The sequence below is a fragment of the Dipodomys spectabilis genome, unplaced genomic scaffold (assembly GCF_019054845.1).
Source record: "Dipodomys spectabilis isolate Male_0828 unplaced genomic scaffold, ASM1905484v1 ptg000006l, whole genome shotgun sequence".
Classification (NCBI taxonomy): domain Eukaryota; kingdom Metazoa; phylum Chordata; class Mammalia; order Rodentia; family Heteromyidae; genus Dipodomys; species Dipodomys spectabilis.
In genome coordinates, this window is record NW_024870683.1 from 10,762,614 (window position 1) to 10,784,853 (window position 22,240).

Below are 22,240 nucleotides of genomic sequence, written 5' to 3' on the forward strand. Positions count from 1 at the left end.
GGGAATGTCTCAGGAGGTCTGGAGGAGGAGGGGGCTGGGCCAGGTTCCAAGCCCCAGTGCACTGGAGATTATCTGAGTGCAGGCCAAGGAGCTGCTCTGGTAGGGAGTCTGGCTGCCCTGTCGAGTCAGCTTGGCCAGGGGAACTACTGCTCCTCTGCTCCCTCTGAGTAAGAGAGGAAGGCAAAAGCCAAGGAGACAGAAGCAGAAAGGACAGAGGAGGCATAAGAGGCTGGACAAAAAAATAAAATGTGGAGGCCATTGCAAGGTCATTGCCAAAACCTTAGGGATAGGCCCAACCTCCTGAAAGGTTCTAAAAGACAGAATTTTGATGACCCCTTTATAAGGGAGGGAAAAGTATATGTCTCCTGAGAAGGAAGCATGAATGCCTGGTCTCAGAGATCAGAGCCTGGCTCAATCTTGGCCTTAGTTTCCCTTTTGAAATGAAAGGGTATCTGGGAGTGGTTCCAGCTTGGCTAGCCCAGGCTAGCCCAAGTGACCCAGTGCTATCCATCATGATGGACCCTCAGAAACCCTCTGAGCTTTGAATACCAACTGCTGTGCTGATATATACACGTTCCCTGCATTCTAGTGGCTTCTTTTAGTCTCCAAAGACTATCCAACGAAGTGAAGTAAGACAGGTCCAGAGACACAAAGGATCTGTGTTTTCCTTTATATGTGGAAGCTAGATTTAGCTTACAAACTCATAAGTAAATGTGTTGAGGTGGAACTCAAGTGTATACAAAATGTATTAACTGAAATATGGTACATTCAAGAGAGATCTCAAATAGTATAATTCCTTAGAAAGCACAAATCAAAGTTAAGAAAAAAAAAACATCAAGAAGTAGGTACTTGAGATGGGGTAGGGTGGGGTCAAGAGGAAAGGGGTGGACAAATGAAGAGGTTAGGGGAATGTAGACAAGAATCCAATGTATATTCTGCAAAAGTAAGAAGTGTGAGGGAAGGGGTGGATAGGGAGGGATGGGTGAGAATTTTGAAAGGGGTGACATTGATCAAGATATATTCATAAACTGCTTTGTTAACTTCTGATGCCTGTGTGCAAAATCTAGATTTTTTTTTAAAGAACATCCAATGCTTCTATCAGGTACTAGGACCAGAGTCTATTCTATGAAGAGGTCAAAGGAGCATCTGAAGGCCTGGCTATGACATTCAATAAAAGCTGGACACAGTTTTGGGGGAGGGGAGGGGAGCATGTGTAGGTGTGGGTATCCATGTGGGCACATGGATGGTGGGGATAGTGGATGCTAGGCCTAGCCCTGCCAATAACCAGCCACGGATCCCTGGGAAACCCTTCCCTTCTTTGTACCTCAGTTTTCCCATTTTGCCACCAAGTAGTGAAACGAACTCATCTTTAAGGCTATCTGACATCCTGCATAGCAATAAGTGTGTGTGTGTGTTGGTGGGGGGACTGGGGGGTGCTACCAACCTCAGATACAAACAAAAAGACCCCAGGTGTCAATGCACCAAGAAAATCTAGCCTTGTTTTAGAACACTCTCATAACTTTGACAAAGTGCTTGTTATAACCGCTACTTACTGAGCAAAAATGCAAGGCATATATCAATGGGTGGTATCTCTCTTTGTTCCTTCTGCTTTCTTAAGAAGGGAGGTAGGACAAAGACAATCAAGGCTCAGAGAGGGCAAGTCATTTGCCTGATATGCTACAGAAAACGCCAATGTGTGGGAGACAGGTAACCTAGCACTGACTCTCTATTTTTTCTACTGCTTGCTGTACATAGCCAGATAATCCAGAGTCAACAGCCACAGGAACTGGAGTCTACACACCCAACATACAGAAAAAAGGCATTAAACCTGGCATGCACTTGGAGCTAAGATGGGCCAATCCATATTTTATAAAATAGTCTCCTAGAATGATATAATTTGAGAACTGAAAATGTGACAAGAGAATTTAGTTACAATCATTCAAAAAAAAAGTAAGTATCTTTGCCAGGATGCTTACTTTGTTCAACTCATGAAGAAATAAGACTTAACAAATGGGAAAATAATTACATTTGCCTAAAATGACATCTTTTGTGCATGCCAGAAAACTGACATGCGTTTCAATTACCTGCCAAGGGAAGACAAATGGGTGAACCTACAAGATGGCATTCTAGGTGACAATGCTTGAAAACACTCCCCCCCATTCATCCAGAGCCTGGTGGGATTTGTCTCAATGAATACGAATACGTTGCTTTCATTCCTTGCTTTCCCAAGATGAGCCAGCACACACAGTACAGCCCTCCTTTCTGGAGTTTGGACCACCTGACTGATGACTAAAAACTACAATGCATCACTGCCTCTTCTCTGGGCCTCCATTTTCTCCTCGTCACACAAGTGACTCAGCTTCGATGGTTTCTGTGGCCTAATGAGACACACCAAGTCTATGCAATGATCAGCACAAAACCATCAGCTGTGCAGGCAGTTTTGGAATGATCAGAGAACCAACACAGACCAGACTGGGAATGAAAGTATCCTAAGGGTTACTGTGAGAAGTTTCAGGTATGGCCACAGTATGACTGTGGCATCTTAGAAAGCCCTTATCTGGTAGAAATGCACACTGGAGTATTTATAGATTGAAATGAGCTAATGTCTAGGAGCTTCTATAAAATAGGACAGTGAAAAGTGGGGGGATGGGGGTGAGCAGAGTTAACACAAGCTCAGGAAAACCTGGATAATGGCTTGCACTAGGTGAAGGCGTCATAGTTATGCTGATCTCTCTAAGTGAGTGTCTGTGGGAAACTTCTATAATCAACCCAGCAACAAAGCTGGGATTCTCAACATATTGCAGCTGCCTTGTTGCCCTCCCCGCTGCCCCAGGCCTCTCAGTCCTGTGTGGGAGAGAGAGTGGCTTGACCAGATCTTCTCATGTGTTCCAGGAGAAGCATTTCCTATGGAGTCTTGCTTGTGCGATCTGGAATCTCAGGTCACAGTTGCATTTCTTGTTGATGTCTTTTATCACAGCAACATCACATCCCTGACTACCAATGCCATCAACCAGAAAGAATAAATATGGAGAAGCCTACCTTGAAATTGAGTAAATTTAATGGTCCCCATTCTCTCCCCATTCCGGAACACAACTTGACCCTAAACACAAATCAAAACAAACAGACAAGAAGAAAAGAGAAATGCCATGTTAGCCCAAACACCACGGAGCTCACTGGAACCATTAACTCTACAATGCCATCATTTAATACTGGAGAAAAATAGGCTCCCATTATACCACTGATGTGAAAATCAAACTAATTATTATTTTTTAAAAATTGGTTGTGACTTCATCTGGTGAGTGTGTGAGGGACACAAAAATCAATAATGGAACAATCACATGCGAATTAAAGCCACAATAACATCATCATTATTATTGTGACTGTTTATCAAATGCCCATGTATCCTTTGTTATCAAGGGGACAGGCTTTAGGGAAGAGAGCGGCAGAGGTGAGGTCCTTAGAGGCTGGCCCTATGATCCCAGAAGCCTGTGGGGCTTTGTTGAGGTCCCTTGGCTTGAGATTCAGAAGGGTGCTGGAGGTTAGTGTTGCTGATTATGGACAGAGTGCTTTGTAAGATTTTTTTTTTCCTTAATGGTGAAGTCAGCCCCAATTATAGTATAGTATAGCACAAAATTAAGTTTCTACAGTGAGCAAGACCTGACTGTAGTCACAGGAAGCTGAATGCCCTTCATTAGGGATCCTGGACAGTACAGATGGTGCCATCTTGTGTATCTAAGTCTTGCTGGCTAAGCACATCAGGAATTTAGAGGGAAGGTCATCTCTTTCTGTATATTTGTGGGCCACTGAGAATTCTGCCACCACGCAAGGCAATGACTAGCTTAGGTGGAGAGGGAATGATATCCACATTTCACATCAAGAAACAGGTTGAGCAAGGCAATGTACTCCTACAAGGTCACATTGAGGCTGGGATTCAAACCCTAGCTTTTTTTAAAATGCCTGTGCTATTTCACTTCAGCAGGTTGTGGTTGACTCACAAACAAATTCCTCCTAATCTTCTCAGGGTTGGAATTAGCAAAAGAAATCGTTTGAAAGGCCCCTTGCTTTTTGCTCAGTGCCACCTGCTTATACCACCAGGACAGAGCATAGACAGAGCTCCCATCGCCTTTGATTCCATTCTGATTCACTCTTGGGAGAAGAGTTCAAGAGAGAACATTGCTAGAGGTGAGGTCTTTGGGCTATATAAGGCCTGAGAAAACATTTGGTACATGATGGGACAGGTATGCATGCTCCTCCTGGAAGCCTGATGCATCTTCCTGTAGAGAGAGAGAGAGAGAGAGAGAGAGAGAGAGAGAGAGAGAGAGTGTGTGTGTGTGTGTGTGTGTGTGTGTGTGTGTGTGTGTGTGTGTGTTGGTCCTGGGGCTTGAACTTAGGGCTCTCAGGGCTTGCTTGCTGTCCCTTAGCTTTACATTCAAAGTTGCTGCTCTACCACTTGAACCACAACTCCACTTCCAGTTTTCTTGTGGCTAATTGGTTAAAAGATTCTCATGTCCTTTCCTGCCTGGGCTGGCTTCGCTTCAAATCATGATCCTCAGATCTTAGCTTCCTAAGTAGCTAGGAAGCTACTTAGCTTAGTAGCACAAAGCTTTGTATTGATCATTTTGTATGGCTCTTGAATGATGTTATACATATCCAAATGGCTCCTGGTGGAAGTAGCGCTGTGGCTCAAGTGATAGAGTACTCACCTTGAGCTGTAAGAACTCAGGGACAGTGCCCAGGCCCAGAGTTCGAGCCCCATGACTGACAAAAACAAAAGCAAAACAAAACAACACCCCCCCCCCCCCCCCCAACCAAATGGTTCCTGGTTAAAAAAAAAAGTTTCCTGTCGCTGTGTGAAACTCTAAAGTGTACGAGGCCCTGAAACTCTCAGAGCAAGAGACCCAAACCTGCCTTCAGGAGAAACACCTTCCAAGGCCACTCTGACACCTTTTGAAGTCCTGAAGACAGCTGTGAGTAGCACCCTTTGAAGCTGACACCCAGGAATTCTATATTCAGTGCTGGTAAGCAATTCCTCAGCCTGTGAAGACACCTCAAGGGAAGGTGTGATTTGATTTCTAGAAATGATTGGAAATCGCAGAACACCTTTACAGAAGCTCACTTGGATGCAAATGGACCACTTAGCCGGGAGTGGAAAGGATACAAACATCCACAAAGAGAACTTTTTTTTTTTTTTTACAACAAATTCACCAATGTCTTGCCATGCTTGGAAGAATTCTTAAGATTACTAGGTTTACAAGGTAGAAAACTGTGCAGAGTCTTTGTGAGTGAAATAGCAAGTATATGGAAGGGTGTCCCAGCCTAGATGGCACAACATAAGACTGGGGAGAAGGGGTAGCGTAGGAAGCAAGCCCCTCCACTTTTGGTTTCTCTTTGCTTTTCTTTTGTTTTGTTAGTTGTCGGGCTTAAACTCAGGGCCTGGGCGCTGTCTATAAGCGATTGCATTCAAGGCTAGGGCTCCTACCACTTGAGCCATAGCATCACTTCGTTTTCTGGTTATTAATAAAGATAAGAGTCTCGTGGCCTTTCCTGCCCAGGCTGGCTTTGAACCATGGTCCTCAAATCTCAGCATCCTGAGTTGCTAGGAGTGCAGGTATGAGCCACCAGTGCCTAGCAACTAAAACCAGTTTTATTTTACTGACAATACCTACTTTTTGCCAACAACTTTCATGTTCCCTTAATTTCTCAGGCAAGGCATAGAAAGGAGGTCAGTGTTGGAGTCCCATAGACCTGGGTTTCATCTCCTCTCACCAAGTTCCTGAACATCTCTGAGTTATAGACCTAACAGCATAGCTGAGATAACAGGTGCACAGTAAATGGCTGCAATCATTTTTATTTAAACACTTTTAATAGCCGGGAGCAGAAATGAAAAGATAGGAAGCTCTCCAGCTTCTGGAAAGAGCTTTCTACCCTCAGTGTGGTTGTAACTGGCAAAGGGGTAAACCAGGGTGACCTTTGCCTCTGAAACATCTCCCAATTGGAGTGAGTCTCCAGAAGCCCTACCCACTGGGGGTCCTTTGTGCCCTACGAGGAAGGGGATGTCTAGGACTCTGGTGACTGGTATTGATGGGAACACAGTGGGTAACTAGCTCTGCTAAGAATCTGAAACCAGTGAAGCCATCTTATTACCTGATCACCCACTGGGTTTGGCAGATGAAGCCCCCTCTGATACTCTGGTTACTGCTAACTGGATAGGGGACCACAGACCCAGCTAAGGCAATCTTGATGGGATTGGCATGAGGAGGCCATGTGCCCATGAAGAAATTTTTCTTTTTAAGAAGTGTATTAGGGCTGGGAAGGTGGCTCAGTGGCAGAGCGCTTGCCTTGCATGCCTGAGGCCCTGGGTTCGATTCCTCAGTACCACATAAGCAAAAAGAAAAAAGCCGGAAGTGGCGCTGTGGCTCAAGTGGTAGAGCACTAGCCTTGAGCTGAAGAGCTGAGGGACAACGCCCAGGCCCAGAGTTCAGGCCCCACGACCAGAACCCCCCCCCAAAAAAAACAAACATGTATTAGCATACATTAGTTAAGGGGAGCTTCGTTGTGACATTTCCAGACGTGCATGCAATGTACCCGGTCAAACTCATCCCCTCTATTTGTTCTCCTTTATTCTTCCCATCCCATGAAAAGATTTTTCACTAAAGTGTCCAGCTAGGTGCTGGTGCCTCATAGAGGCTGAGATCTAGGGATCCAGCTTTTACAGCCAGCCTAGGCAAAAAAGAGCATGAGGCAACACAACAGTTTATGAATAAGATGCTTTTTGATACATGTTAGTTACCCTTTAAACCTGTGAGACTTTTATCTCTAATTAACTACCAAGAAGCCAGAAGTGCAGCTGTAGCTCAAACAGTAGAGTGCCAGCCTGGAATTCAAAAGTTAAGGGACAGTGCCCAGGCCTTGAGTTCAAGCCCCAGTATCAGCATCAAATATAAAAAAGAAAAGAACTTCTCCATCTAGTAGCTGCCTTTCCATATTCGAAGATAATGCACACAACACAAATATATATCTACTCCATGTCAGATACTTTCTAATTTTTGAGACAATCTTACTATAATTGATTAGGCTGGCCCCAATCTCAGGCTTCAGGGATCCTCCTCTCTGCCTTTCGATTAGCTTGGATTCCAGGTATGTGCCACCATGCCCAGCCCAGGTACTCTTGTAGGTACTGACTCCTGCTCTAGGAGAGGTTTGTATTTGATCGGGAAGGGAGAACAAAACTATGGCATCGATAAGTGAATGAAGAGTTTCTATCAGCGTTGAAGGCCATGAGGATGAAGAAAGGGAGAAGATGCTGATTTAATTGTGTTGTCAGTTAAGACTTCAGTCAGTAAGAGGTAACATGAGAGCTGAGGCCTGAGTGTGGCAGGCAGGAGACATCCCAGCCAAAGGGAAGAGCCAAGCATAGGCAGGAAAGGGTTTGTAGTGTTGAACAGGAAGAGCGACCACGGTGCCGTGGCAGCAGCAGGCAACGAGAGAGCGGGGCAATGCAGGGTAGGCAGTCGGCAGGGCCAAGGTCATGTTTTATCTGGAGATCTTGAGGGGGTCTGGAGATGTTTTTAATGTCATGACCAGCTACAAGTGTAGCAGGTCAAAACAAAGCTGTCCCAAGATCTAGCTGAAGATTCGAGAAGCTTGCTCTGACAGTTGTGAAGGCCAGGGCTCTCCTGCCTGGGAACAGTTCTGGCATAGCCAAGAGGCAGGGAGCCACAGCCCGGTGCTTCTGTGAGGTTCACAGGCAGTACTGTGGCAGAGCTGGCCAAAGTCAGAGGGCGCTGCGGAGGGTAGAGGTCACTGCCCAGCTCAGCCTAATGGTCCCAACAAAGACCTGTGTTTTTCTACCTCAGTGCATTTGGGGGAGAGTTTCTTCCTTCCTGCACATGACCTGGAGTGTACTCTGCCTCTGGACTGTGGGTTTGCTGTGGGAGGTGTACTCACATGAGGGCTTTCATTTTTGCTATGAGAGGAGACAGTAGGATCTGCTCTGATAGCTCACAACAGGGCATCTAAGTAGTTAACACTTGAGTACAAGAGCACCCTAGTCAGGCCCAGAAGATGGGAGCCCATCTATCGCTGGCACTGGCAGGATGGATGTGGACCCTCGACTCAGGACAGCCTTGGGCTCAAAAGGCTAACACAGCCTTTTGAAACATGGTGTTTAGACGGTGGGTCAGGATTTCTATCAGGGACAGAGTGCATCCTGCAAGCTTGAAGGAGAAGGTTGTCCTGTGTCCCAGAGAGTCAGCAGGATGTCAAGGAGAGAGATCAAATAACTGGGCACAGCTACCCAGGTGTTCTGCAAAGGTGAGAAATATCCTTTGTGCATATGTGTCCCCCTGGGCTATAGGAGAGGCCATGTTTTTGCCTTCCCTTTAAAATGTTTTCTTGCACCGAAAAGTCTTTTGATAGGCCGCAGCCTTTGCTGTGGGAGCTAAGAGCAGGAGCGGGCGGGGAAATGTGTGTGCCCATTGCCACCTCTGCGGCAATCGCCGATGAGCCATAATCAGGGAGCTTAAAGGGACCATGCAGTGGCGATCTACACAGCAAGAGACAGTCTAAAGCAGGGGCTGAGTGCTGTAAAGAAGGTAGGGGGTCCAGAGAAGGGTGGAGGTAGGCTAGGGCAAGGAGGAAGGGCTCAATTCCCTTTCTTTCCTTCAGTTATAATCCGAGTCAGGCTTGTTTGGAATAAATGCCCAGTAATAGAGGAATCATGAATATAGAGATGCATGGTGGAGTATTAAAGCCCACGCATCTGGTCAACAAATATTGTTGGTTCCTCTGATATGCCAGACCAGTGCCAGGAAGGTGCTAGATTAATGACTGAGAACAATTAACATGGCCCTAGGTTGTAGGGAGTTAGTAGTCTGGTAGAGGAGAGACATTAACCAATAACTAAAAGCTGGGCGCCAGTGGCTCACAGCTATAATCCTAGCTACTCAGGAGGCTGTGATCAGAGAATCACAGTTCAAAGCCAGCCTGGGCAGGAAATTCCATGAGACGAAGGTAATGTGCAAGTCTGGGAACCAGCCAGAACCATCTGCTCTGATAAATTTTCACTGTGTTAATCTCCTAAGATTCTGAGGTTGTTTTGTTATAGTAGCTAGCATTATCTATTAATGAATGATAAAAGCAAAAATAAGGATAAAACTTATGCATACAGTATGTCCAAAAGTATGTAAAAATTACTCATAAGTTAGTCTTGGGGTATATGATCATAACTTCATCTGCGTTTTATTTTTGGTGCTGGTCCTAGGGCTTGAACTCAGGGCCTAAGAGCTGTTCCTTAGCTTTTTTGTTCAAGGTTAGTACTCTACAGTAGAAGCCACAGCTTTACTTCTGGCCTTTTAAGTAGAACTGAAGATAAGAGTCTTACAGACTTTCATGCCCAAGCTGGCTTTGAGCCATGATCCTCCATTCTCAGCCTCTTGAGTAGCTAGGATGACAGGCGTGATTCACTGGCACCCAGCTGCATTGTACTTTTCATTAAATACTTTCTGATATCCTATAATGAGCAGGTATTATTCTAATAACAAGAAGACTTTATTAAAAACATTTTCTTTGGAAATGATGTTATAAGGAGACATCTTTTTTTTTTTTCCAGGCAAGAAAAATAGCAACATCATCATCAACAAAATAATGTTCCCTCTAGAAATCGATTAATTTTTACTGACAGCTTAGAGTTCATCTGAACAGGAGTCAGCACAAATGTAAGCAAGCACATTCCCTCTCTCCTCAGGAAGAGGAAGAACTGGGAACAAGGAGCTAGAAAGAAGGCTCCCATGCAGGCTGTCCTGGGCCACTTCTGAGGAACAGGCACCTGGGCCAAGTCCCTTAACAGAGACATAACCACCTAACAGAGTGACCTACCTAACAGAGATGGTCATCTTCACTTGATTTTTTTTTCTTTTTTTGGTCTCACATTTGAGACTTGTACTCAGGGCCTCAAGCTCTCATTTGGCTCTTTTGCTTAAGACTGGTGTTCTACCACTTGAGCCAAACCTCCATGTCTAGCTTTTTGGGTAGTTAACTGGATATAAGAATTTCATGTACTTTCATGCCTGGCCTGGCTTTGAATTTTGATCCTTAGACCTCACTATTCTGAGTAGCTAGAATTCCAGGTGTGAGCCACCATGCCTAGGACATCAGTTCACTTGACTTTGAACTCTGCTGAAGTGTGGTGCATTATCTAAGACTCCCCTGGCCCTCAGAATTCTCCTTCATTAATAAAGACTCAGCTCCTGTGGGATGGAGTCTACATCTCCACCCTCATTTTATGGATGACAAGACTGAGGGTGGAGAGGGCAGAATTTGCCTTTGGTCACGAACCTGGTGACAGCAGACCTGCTCCACCCCGAATGTGTCCAGCTCAAACTCTCATTCCTAATGATATCCTGACCTCTCCTTTGCAAGCCCCAGACAGTGCTTGAAATATGAGCTCTATGTAGAGTGTGGGCCCCAAGTTTTCTGGTTGGCCTAGAATGAATCTGCCCACACCCAATCTGCATAGCCAGCAGAAGGGCCCTGGCTGGACACACTAATGGTGACCCTTGGCTCAGGTCCAGGTAGCTAGGAGATTAGGAGAGCTTTGTAGATGTGAGGCTAAACATCATCAGGGGCTTCCTCCCAGGATCCAGCCTCCACCCCCTCTTGCCTGGTCATTTGCAGATGCAAGCATGACTCTATGACTAGAAGTACTTAATTTTTGCTTGGTTGTATATTCTATTTTTGTTAAGCAGATTAGTCTCCACTAGGAAAACCAACTTGCTGACCAGTGGACCTGGAAGTCTGACACATGCAATTTGCAATCTGTTGGAATCTTCTTTCTCTCTCTCTCTTTTTTTTCCCCTGGTGGGCTGTGGACTGGCCTGGAAGGAGGGGCAGGGCTCAAACTAGACATCTGGCATAGCAGATGTCCTTCTGAGGTGAGGGGCTCAGCTGCAGAAGGGGCCAGCAGAGAGAACGAGGCACCCAGACAGATCGGAGAAGTGGGAAAGAGAAGATGCTCAGGATACAGTGACTCACAAGACAGGGGACCCAGAAAGGGTGCTGCTCTTCCCAGGGGGCCTCAGTGACTTCCATTATGGTCTCTCTAGGAGAGAGAGACCTAGGAGATGCTTGAATTATCTGGAATAGTTGTAACTCTTTTGAACAGCTTAACAAAATGAATACCAGGAAGCTGACACATGAGTTGTCAGAGGGCAGGGGAGTGTGGGGGGAAGTCAAGGGGGACAGACAAGTGGAGAGAGGAAGGAAGGGCTGGTAAATACAGACATAATAATGAAGGTACATATGTGAAAATGGAAGCAGGTAACTTGAGGGGATGAGTGGGGTTGGGAGAGATGGTAGCCAGTGCTGGAAGGGGGTGACATTGATGGAGATGCATTATGGATTGAAACACCTTTGTACAACTACTTGAAGGTAATAAATAAATGAACAAAAAATGAAAAGAGAGGGCAATCTTGGTATGCAAAAGACTGGGTTTAGTGTCCTGGCATAGGGAATCATCTCATAGAGATCTGGCTGGCAGGAGCTGGTGTAGGCTGGCAAGGCCTGCCAGAGATCACAGGATGGAGTTTTGACATAGAAGGGATCCCAGGGGTTTTGGAAGTGAAGAGAGACCACCTGAGGGTAGTTGCAGATGCCCTAAACTAGAAGCAGCTAAGGTCCAACTTGAATTGTTCATTCTGGCCTGGGTATAGGGCTGCATTTCCTCCATGGATTGGTGCATCCCAGAGTAGAGGAAAATAGAATTGGCTGGGCAATTGTCTACATTTTGAATGTTTTCAGCTAGAACATGGGGTCTGGGATCCCCCACCTTACCAACCCCACTTAAGTCCAGGATCTGAGGAAGGTTTTTATTGTTGTTCTTTGAACTCAGTGCTTGCTAGGCAAGGACTCTCATTAGAGTCATATCTTTTTGCATTTAGGTATTTTTTTCCCCATATGGTCTTATGCTTCTGCCTGGACTTCACTCAGACCACAGTCCTCCTACCTACAGCTTTCTGTGTGGCAGGGAGCCTGGCTCTGAAGAATCGCCCATTAGTTGTAAGCAGTCTAAAGTGAAGGAAGGGAGTGGGGGAGAGGGAATCAAGGGGAACAGAAAAAGTGGAAAGAGGGAGAGCTGACCTTACAGGGATGGCCCTGCCTTGCATATCCCTGCCTCCTGGTCCACCTGAATGTGTGACTCCTTTGGAGAGTACCCACTGCAGCTCTGTGATCATCCGCAACTGATCTGGAGCCCATCCTCGTCCTCCCCGAGGCCTTGCTCAACTCAGTCCCTGCTCACCGGCTGTTCTAAACCTGTTTGCCAAGCAAGAGCTAAGGCCTGTGCAGGGCTTAGGAGAGGAAAGTGCTGGAATCCCACAATGTGTGCCAGGATTGATCATTCACTGGCTGAACACCTGCTGTACCAGGCCTGGGCCAGGATAAACAAATCTCAAAGCTTAACCCTGCTCTGGGGAGCCCTGCTTTGGTGAACGGACAGGCTTATAGTTAGATACCCACAGTCCAGGGGAAGAGGGCCCTGGTGTTAGAGAGGCTAGGCGGGTGGTGGGAGCTCATCTATCCTAGTCTGAGACACAGCAGGCTTCTGGGAAAGAGGGTATCTCTTAAATGAGCCCAGAAGGGCTAGGAGCAGCAGACCAGCCCAGGGAAGGCTAGAAGTGGTGGGTATGTACCAGGGAGCAGACCAGCTGAGGCAGAGGCCTGGAACAGAAGAAGGCAGGCATCTTGGAAAGAACTATTGTCCTAGGTGGGGGGATTGTTGAAGAGAGAAAGCAAGAGCCTCCTTTCCAAAGCATAAACCTTGAGGTCAAAGATGAACTTGATCATATCCACATCTAACAAACAAAAAGGATGCCTGAGACAGACCACAGAGTCAGCAGAATGGGAGAGGAGTTTTGTAAAGATCTGAAACCAACATGGTCTTAATACCCAGAGGAGATACACAACTCCTGAAATCAACCATACCAAGATGGCGACCTTCCAGAAAAGCAAGCAAGTTAGAAACCCAGAAGCTTCAAATTCCCAAAGAGATGCTCAATATTGTCAGACAGAGAAAAGTAACTTAAGTGATATCAACTCCTATCTATGAGATGGCACAATGACAGATACAGATAATTGCAGGTGTTGGAGGAGGGGAAAGGCCAGGGACCTCCTCACTTGCGGTGAGATGTCACAGAAGCAGCCATTGTGGACAGCAGCTGGCACTGCTAATTAGGCATCAGCAAGTCCTGTGACCCAGAATTCCCCTCCCGCTTACAGCCCTAAGAAATTCTCAGAAGGGGACATTTGGCAGGTTGCCTCCTGCAGTTCTGTGTGTATGTGAGGGGAGGAGGGAGGGAAGAAGGGAGGGAGAGGGAGAGGGAGGGAGGGAGAGAAAGAGAGAAAGAGAGAGAGAGAATGAGAGAGAGAGAGAGAGAGAGAGAAAGCACCCAGGTAGTAGATTAGATGCAATCGAAAAATGGATCTTACAAACACCCTATTTCATTCAACAAGAAAGAAAATAAGATAATATATGTATGAGTATACATGTACACAAATTAAAAGCAGTCAGATGTGGTGGGAGGCTGAGGCCGAAAGACCACAAGTTCTAGGGCAGCCTGGGCTACACAGCTGAGCCCATGTTCTAAGAAGGTGGAGCGGTAATGCTAACTACTGAGGAGGCTAGATCTGAAGACTGCAGTTCAAAGTCCATGCTAGAAAGTCTGTGACACTCATATATCTGTTTAACCACCAAAAAGCTAGAAGTGGAGCAGTGGGTCAAGTGGTAGAGTACCAACCTTGAGCCCAAAAGCTAAAGGACAGTGCCTAGGCCCTGAATTCAAGTCCCAGGATGGATACATATAAACACAAAAAATAATGCAAAGCCAAACAAAAAAGGCACCTGCATTAGTAATGCACTTTTTTTGCAAAACCACAAATAAATGAAAAGGTACAGGTAGATCCATCAGAATGCCTAGCAAGAGGACTGGGAAAGGAAAAGGGATGAGTGAATGGAACACAGCTTGGCTTTCATTGGACCAGTCCTGCTGGTGATAATGACTAACCTGTTCTCTGCACCTGGAAGATGAGGGGAGAAAATGCAAAGAGAATCTAGACTTTGCCTGAAGGCGAGGAGCTCCAATGTTGGTCAAGGGCTCTGGGCTTTGCTCACCTGTGTGAGTCTCTGTTATGTGTAATGTATTCATTCATCACACCATCAAGGCCCATCTCCTCTGGGCCAGGCACCTGGCTGAGCTCCAGGGGTCTATGGTGCTCTGTAGGGAGGGGCATTCCTGGCCCTGGCTCAACTGCAAGGCCAAGTATCACCAAGGTAGGCTTCAGTCCTCAATCATTTCAGTGAAGACCAGGAAGGCTTCAGGGAGGAGGCAGCATGGTATGGAGGAGAGGGATCTGGGTACAAGGATTTGGGGTGTGAGGGGTTTCTGCTATGCTCAAAACAGAATCTCAAATTTTCTATTTGTATTCAGCTCCATAAAGAATGGTTAGAAGAATGAATGAGCAAATAGAGAGGAACTGCACAGGGCAGTGAGAAGCTCAGTGGTGTCGGATGGGGTTGAGGGAAGTAAGGTAAAAGGCTTGGAATTCCAGGCTATGTGGCCTGGAGAGCTTTCTGCTGGCCACTGGAGCCCATGGGCAGTGTGTGAGCAAGAACATCTCTCTACAGGTTGTGCTCAGGCAGATAATACCTCGCTTCATCCAGTCTTGTCCCACCAAGGGGATGTACCACATATCCAGAATGGGGGCCCAGAGTGCTGGACAGGGCACTAAATGACAACCAGGAGAGGGAAGGGATGGGAAAGGGAAACAAAGGAGGAGGCTACAATGCTTGATAAGAAATGTACTCATTATCTTGCCCATGTAGTTGTACAGTATTTTCACAATAAAAAGAAAGAAAGAAAAGAAAAAAAAGAAGGATCCTGGCCTTGTGTCCTTTGTGTGACTTTGTGCATTGCTTGCTCTCTCCTCGTTTGTGTGTATGCCTGCACTGGGGCTTGAACTCAGGTCCTGGGCACTGTCCCTTAGCTTTTGTGCTCAAAGTTGGTATGCTAACCACTTGATCCATAGCTCCACGTCTAGCTTTTTGGTTAATCAGAGATAAGAGTCTCAGGTTTCCTGCCATGGCTGGCTTTGAACTGTACTCCTCAGATCTCATGCCTCCTGACTAGCTAGGATTACAAGCATGAACCATCAGCATCTTCCTTCCTTCCTTCTTTCTTTCTTTCTTTCTTTCTTTCTTTCTTTCTTTCTTTCTTTCTTTCTTTCTTTCTTTCTTTCCTTCCTTCCTTCCTTCCTTGCTTTCCCTTCTCTTTCCTCCCCTCTCCTTCCCTTCTCTTCTCCTTTTTCTTCTTCCTTTTTAAATAGCAACCATCACTTTCTAACATATTATGGAATGTACCCATTTAATGTCCATTACTGATTGTCATCTTGAACTCCAGTGAAAGGGAATTTTGTTTGCTGTTGTGTTGTATTCCTAGATTCCGATATCAACTGTGGTACATAGAAAGTTCTCAAAAATTATTTGTTGAAGAAATAAATGACTGAAAAGATAAAGACACAAGAGCACAGGGCTGAAGGTTGGCAATTTCAATATGTGCGGAGGCAGCAGGAGGAAAGAGAAATGGCTGAAAACACAGGTGTGGCCTGTAGAGGTGGAACTCCTCAGCACTGGGTTGTGTCTTGCAGTCAATAAGCACCACAGAGAGCTTGGGATAAGGAGATCCTTCAGGAAGAATGGTCTGGTGAGTGGGAGAATGAGAATGAATGCATGGCAGAGAACAGGGTGGCAGTTGGGACTTGGTGCAAGCCGGGTCAGAGGATGAACCCTGTGCACATTTCCTGACCAAATCTGGCTGGTGTGATGGTGCTGGCTCAGCTTCCATGGAATTCCACTGGAGTGGGTGTGGGAGGAGGGATGTGAAATCAGCATGGCCCACATCCTGACCCCATGAAACCTGGACCCCAAATTTCCCCCCCCCATGTGTCCTCAGCTCGATGGTGTTTTCCTCCATAAAACACTGCTCATCTTGTCTTCCTTGATGATGGTCTGAGTCAGTGCTGGGTCCCCCTGAAATTCTCTCCATTGTCACTACTTCAGAGTCACCAGAGACAGAGATTTGATGCCCCCCCCCCAAAAGCTACACCTCAGCCCCATGCCCTTCATCCTCCAGGGAGCATGAGGCTCAGCACCCAGTCCCACTGAGGTCTACCCACTGGCCAAATCGTCAGGATGTTCCCATCACTCCACTTCCTCTATTGCAGTTGCAACTACTCCCAGGGTTGGGCCAGGAAAGCTGGACATTAGCCACAATCCCACCTCTGAGGGCGTGGATTTGGGGATGGGGAACAGGACACATTTCCCTTGCACAGGGGATAGGGGGCTTTGAGGACCACAGGATGCCCTTGGCTCAGGAGATGTTAATTCTCAAAACAGCTGTCCAGTGACTAAAGTCATTAACCACGGCTTACTGAAGCAGCTTGTCAGAAGCCAGTTGATGGAATTACTAGATTTTGAGGATGAACAGAGATTTTTTTTTGGGGGGGGTATACATTGCAGAAAGCACTACAGAACTACGTATGCTGCAAAGATTAGATTCCTGTAGGGGATTGACAGTGGTTACATAGATTAAACCATCACTATACATAGCTCACTAAAGACCCTGCATGCTTCAGTGAGAATCTAGGTCACGGAGTTATCACACACCATTGGCCTGTAAGTACACACAAACACACACATGTACATATGGATTCACACATTCATATGCATATACAAAACTCCCACAATTCTTCACACACTGACACCCTCAGTTTACTGATGTATCATTTTACTGATGGTCAGTTACACTAGTAATGAACTGCACTTATCTTAGGACTCAAGACTTTTCCAAGGTGGCCTTTATCTCACATTAGGCAAACTCTGACATTGTCTTCTACATATTCAAGATAAATTACATAATACGTTAAACTGGACCATAACTGGCAGGGATCTAACTTAGATCTGAGGTGTTGTAAAAGAAGATCAGAGCAGCAGGTCTCCTGGGCTCAGATATGGAGGCCCTCTATATAAGGTCTCTGACATCTCCTTCAACCTTTCCTTCCATCTCTGCAGGTTCATTTCCAATAGGATCCATTTAAGGTAGACTGGGACAGACATTGGCAGAGAGCCAGCATCTGCCAGCACTGTCACAAGGAATGGCACAGATCATTCTCATGACAACCTCAGGAAATTAGTGACAGTGCACCTATTGTACAGATAAGAAAACTAAGACGCAGGACAATGGTTCAGGCTGATTAGAAAGTAGTTAACTTTTTTTTCCTGTCTGACTCTTCCTTCCTTCCTTCCTTCCTTTCCTTCCTTCCTTCCTTCCTTCCTTCCTTTCCTTCCTTCCTTCCTTCCTTCTTCCTTCGTTGCTGACTTCCCTCCCTCCTTTCCTCCTTCCTTTCTTCTTTCCTTCCTTATTTCTTTCCGTCTTTTCCTCCCTCCTTCCTTTTCCTTTTTAAACTGACACCTGAGGCACCCTATATTCACTACAAAAAACATACAAATGAAAGATGAATAGAAAGAATTCCATCCAGAGACAAGCACTGATAACATTTTTAGAACATAATAATTTAGATTTTATATACTTGAAAAATTTTAAATCAGATGAGAAGGTTTGCCATAAAAACCTCTTTATACCAACCAGTTTTTTAATTGATCAAACTATATACTGTAAAGAATCTTCTATGTCACTGTTGTTCTATAACATTCATTTTTAATGAATGCAACTAACTCTACTGTCTGTATGGATCAGTTTAAGCTAGCTAGGTCTGCCCACTGAACATTTAGGCTACTGAAACTTTTTCTCTGCCCTACCATGTTCTGAGATCTGATTGACTGCCCTTCCTCCTATCATTCATTTCCTGAGGAAAACTTTCTGCCAACATTTTTTTGGCCAGAAGTCTGAGCCTTATTTCTAGAAAACATCTAACTCCTTTAACCACCAAATCTCTGATTTTTCAAAAGCCTATCTGTTCTTTGGGATACAGCCGAATTGGCTAGTCCTGGATGTCAAGGCCTTCCATGTATAAACCAGTGGCCAATGGGAAGATCACCTAAGCCCTCCTCTCTTTCATGTCAGTCTATCTAATTCAACAGTCACATTTAAACAGAAGAGGGGTCAGGTATTGGAGACTCACGCTGTAATCCTAGCTACTCAGGAGGCTTAGATCTGAGCATTGCAGTTGGAAGCCACCCCAGGCTGGAAAGTCTGTGTGACGCTTATCTCCAATGAACTATTCAGAAAAAGCTGGAAGTGGTGCTATGGCTCAAGTGGTAGAGTGCTAGCCTGGAGCACAAAGAAGCTCAGGGACAACACCCAGGCCCTGAGTTCAAGCCCCAGGACTGGCACACACACACACACACACACACACACACACACACACACACACTTATTTTACATTATTTTTGAGACAGTCTTGCTATTTAGCCAAGGCTGGCCTTCAACTGGAGATCCTCCTGGTTCAGCCTCCAGAGAATCTGGAATTACAGGTATGTGCACCTAGCTCAGATATTTTAGCCTTTTTATTTAGTGCTTAAGTCTGAAGCTCAGTGTGCATTTTGTACTTTTGGCTTGGCCATATTCCAAATGCCCCTGAACAGGGCTGCCAGTAACAGCACACAATGAGGGAGAAGACTGTGCAGCACAGTGCAGCACAGTGCAGACTGCCTGTCCCTCTGTGTTCTCAGTGTGCCCACAGAGCCAGGCACAAATGTAGCCATCACTGTGAGAAGAGTTCACTGTAAAGACTTGATTTCTCCTGTTGGTTAAGCCAAAATGAATAAGTAGTAAAGGGCTGAAGATGAGGTCAGGCTTGCTTTCCTGCACCACAGCGTTCAGTTTATTACAGGCCTTTTCTTATTCGTTTACCTTCTGAGATTGTATGGAAGGGCCTCAGTCACCGGTTTCCATTCTCAGCCGAGAACACACTGATTAGAGACTTGGGGAACAGTGTGCAAACCTAGGTCTAAGGACTCCAAGTCCAATGTCACTCCTGCCATACTGAACTGCCTCTCCCAGCTAGCTAAAATGAGGCACCCAGATGAAATAACGTCACTTCAGTTTTTCCCAGCGTTTTGTTGAAATGCTTTTGGAATCTTTTCCGCAACCAGAGCATCTCTCAAAGGAAGAAAACTAGTTCATCACAGTAATCAAGTCTGTCACACAGGATGTGTGATGATGTTTGAAAATATAATCCTATGAACATCAGAACTGACAACTCTGAAACATCTCTAGGCTAAATCTGCTAATCACAGTCTTTAGCATTCAGGTTGGCACTTGCATGGGCTGCTGCCATCCATTTCTCAGCAGAGATGCCCTAACAAGGAACTTCCTCAAAGAGGACCTGGGCAGAGGACAGGTTTTAATGAGGCCCAGTTCCTGAAAGGGTGAGGTGTGAGTGAAGAAGAAAGGCATGAGATGAAACATGGAGTTCTGAGTCAGATGACAAGATGGGGCCTCGCATCAGGAAGTGCAGCAAGAACTAGAGGTCAGGCTTTGTACCGAAAAGGAGTCATGGCACTGGGTCAAAGCCTCTGAGATTGGAATAAAGAAGACACCTGAGATCACCTCTCCTCGGCTGGCTGCTCACTCACCTACTCTGTCTCCCACCCATCCGCCCACCAACTCTATCACTCATTCATCTATGCCAATCTGCCCATCTATCAGTCCATCCCTCCACCTGCCAATATATCTAACTACCCACACAAATGCTCATCCATCCATCTAGCCACATACCCACATATCCTCCGAGCCACTCAGCTACCCAACTAGTTAATCCCATACCCATCCTGCCTCACATACTTCACCTGCCCATTCAACCATTCATCTGTATCTATCTACTTATCCACTTACCCTCGTACTGATACAACCATTTGTTGGTCCATCTATCCATTCACACACCTATCTAGCCACTCAGAATCCCAACTATGTACTCACCCACCTATGTACTGCCCCTCCACTGGTTTACCTATCTATATCCCTCCCTCCCTCTATCTACCTAGTCTTTCCTCACTGTCTACTATGTGGAATACCTTGAAGACACAAGAAAAAGTAGGAACAGGGTGGTAACAAAGTACCTCTGGTGTACCTGTTCAGTGACTATCAGTGGAGCCTTCCCCTGGGGCACTGGTAATAGAAGCCTCTGTTGGGAAGCGAACCACTACCTTGAAGTCAAAGTGCTTTCAAGAGAGGGATAGCTGCAAGGATTTTTCATCCCAGAGCCAGTTTCATGGCCACCACAGACAGCTCCACTCACCGCAGCCTGGCTCCTGTCTGTCTAACAGACACTCACCTCCTGGTCCAGCACAATTTTTCATGACTAAAAACTCAGACATGAGGTGAAAAGGAATTAAACAAAGGCAATGAACATACCGAAGGAGCCTCAAACAGATGAAAGCGCGGTGCTGTTTGCTCCTTAGCTAACTACACCGCTGGCCAAGGAAATCAATGTCTGCTGTTGATGGGCCTCCCCTTCTCTCTTCTCCCCGATCTCTCCTGGTACATGCCTGAACCTTTCATGGGGATAGCCACAGTGGCTTTGAAGCTAAAGTAAGGAAAAAGCACAAGGGAGGCCGCCGTTCCCCACCCCCACCTTCCAGGCTTGTGCACATCCTCACACCACCTGTGCTTTCTCTTACTGCATAGCGGTCTGTGAAAACATGGAAAAAAGAACCTTATCTTGCTCCCTGAAAGGCATGCTCTGTGTTTGCAGCACGTATTGAAAAGCACAGGATTATTAAAAAACAGAGTGTATACAAGACCAATGGTCCCTCTAGCGCCTGCTGGAGGCAAAAAAAAAGTTAAATGCACAGTGAATGTGGATGTGAGTGCTAACAAAAGGGTGATGATGTTGAGCTTCTATGTAAAACTCTTTGTGAAAAACAAGGTTGTAAACCACTGATAAGTAGCCTTATAAATAAGGAATACAAATGACCAAAAGTCACATTTGGATGCATGTGTGTGTGTGTGTGTGTGTGTGTGTGTGTGTGTGTATGTGTGTGTATGTGTGTGTTAGGGGGTGGTTCCTGAGAGCATATTTATGCACATTTGAATGGGACATATTAAAGAATCCAACTGAAAGCAAAGCATGGTGGTTCATGCCTATAATCCCAGCAAGTAATGGGGAGGCTGAGGCAGGGGGATTACAAGTGTAAGGCTAGCTGAGCTATGTAGTGAGACTTCCCTCAAAATAAAATGAAACAAAATCTGACTGAAATGGTGACATAGGGACCCATTAACTCTAGAATCTGGAAAATTAACATGAGGTGTCAAATGGTTTAAGTGGAAAACCAAAGCTGATATGCAAATACATCCTACCTAGAGATTTCCACCAATTTACATTCTATGTCCCAGGCATTCAGCATGGTAAACCCCTTTAATCCTCCCCACCTTCTAAGTTGGGCCTTAGAGTTATCTATAGGAAGTTCTGGGGGCTCTGCCCAGCAGCCCTTATGAAGGCCCAAAGCACCATCTTCTGGCTTCTGACAATCTCAGCCTGGCCCCTTGCTGAGAATTTTCCCTTTCAGGGGAAATTGCCAATCAATACAGAGTGGGGGGGGGGCTGTGTGTGTCGGGGTGGGGGTGGTGTTGGCTTCTCCACCTGGTCAATCCTGCCCCTGCCCTGTCCCCCCCCCACCATTCCCTTACAGTTACAATTCCCGGAGTGTGCTCTTGGCCAGCCTACATGCTGTATACATCCCAGTGTGTTCACCAGTTTCCTGGGAGTTCAATCTAAGCCTATTTACAGGATCTGCTTTTTTATTTGTTGTTCTCTATTTTTGTTTATTTGTTTTTGCAGCTTAGGAAACAGAGGTAGTAAGAGAGGCTGTAGGATCAAGTTCTTGCTCAAGTGTACCCAGCCGCCAAGTGCAGCAAGCTGGGAGGTCTGTGCCCAGAGTTCATGCCTTTAACAACTCCTCTGGAAGACCAGGTGGGTCACAGGGCACCTTCCCCTTTTCCACAAGGCCACCAGATTGGCCACCAGATTCTAGGTCTTTACAGGTAAGCTTTGGCAAGCTTAAATCCTTCTTCCTACCCCACTCCCCACCCCACACAAGGTGGTGGGGTGATGTTGGGGCTCACAAGTCTATGAGAAAATGGATCTTGGAAGCCTTCTTCACTCTCCCTGACTCCCACAGGATTGGCCATCAGCCAGGCAGGCCTGGGGTGCCTCCTGGGGAGTATTTAAG

At 46.0% G+C, this 22,240-nt stretch overlaps 1 protein-coding gene across 1 annotated transcript in view; it reads right to left on the reverse strand.

Moving 5' to 3' along the window:
- The window catches only part of Gabbr2 (gamma-aminobutyric acid type B receptor subunit 2), a 332,778-nt gene that overhangs the window by 85,370 nt on the left and 225,168 nt on the right, over positions 1-22,240 (reverse strand). The window contains exon 8 of the mRNA XM_042697162.1: positions 3,040-3,100. Within this exon, the coding sequence (XP_042553096.1) occupies positions 3,040-3,100 (61 nt within the window). The remainder of the gene's footprint in view (positions 1-3,039; positions 3,101-22,240) is intronic.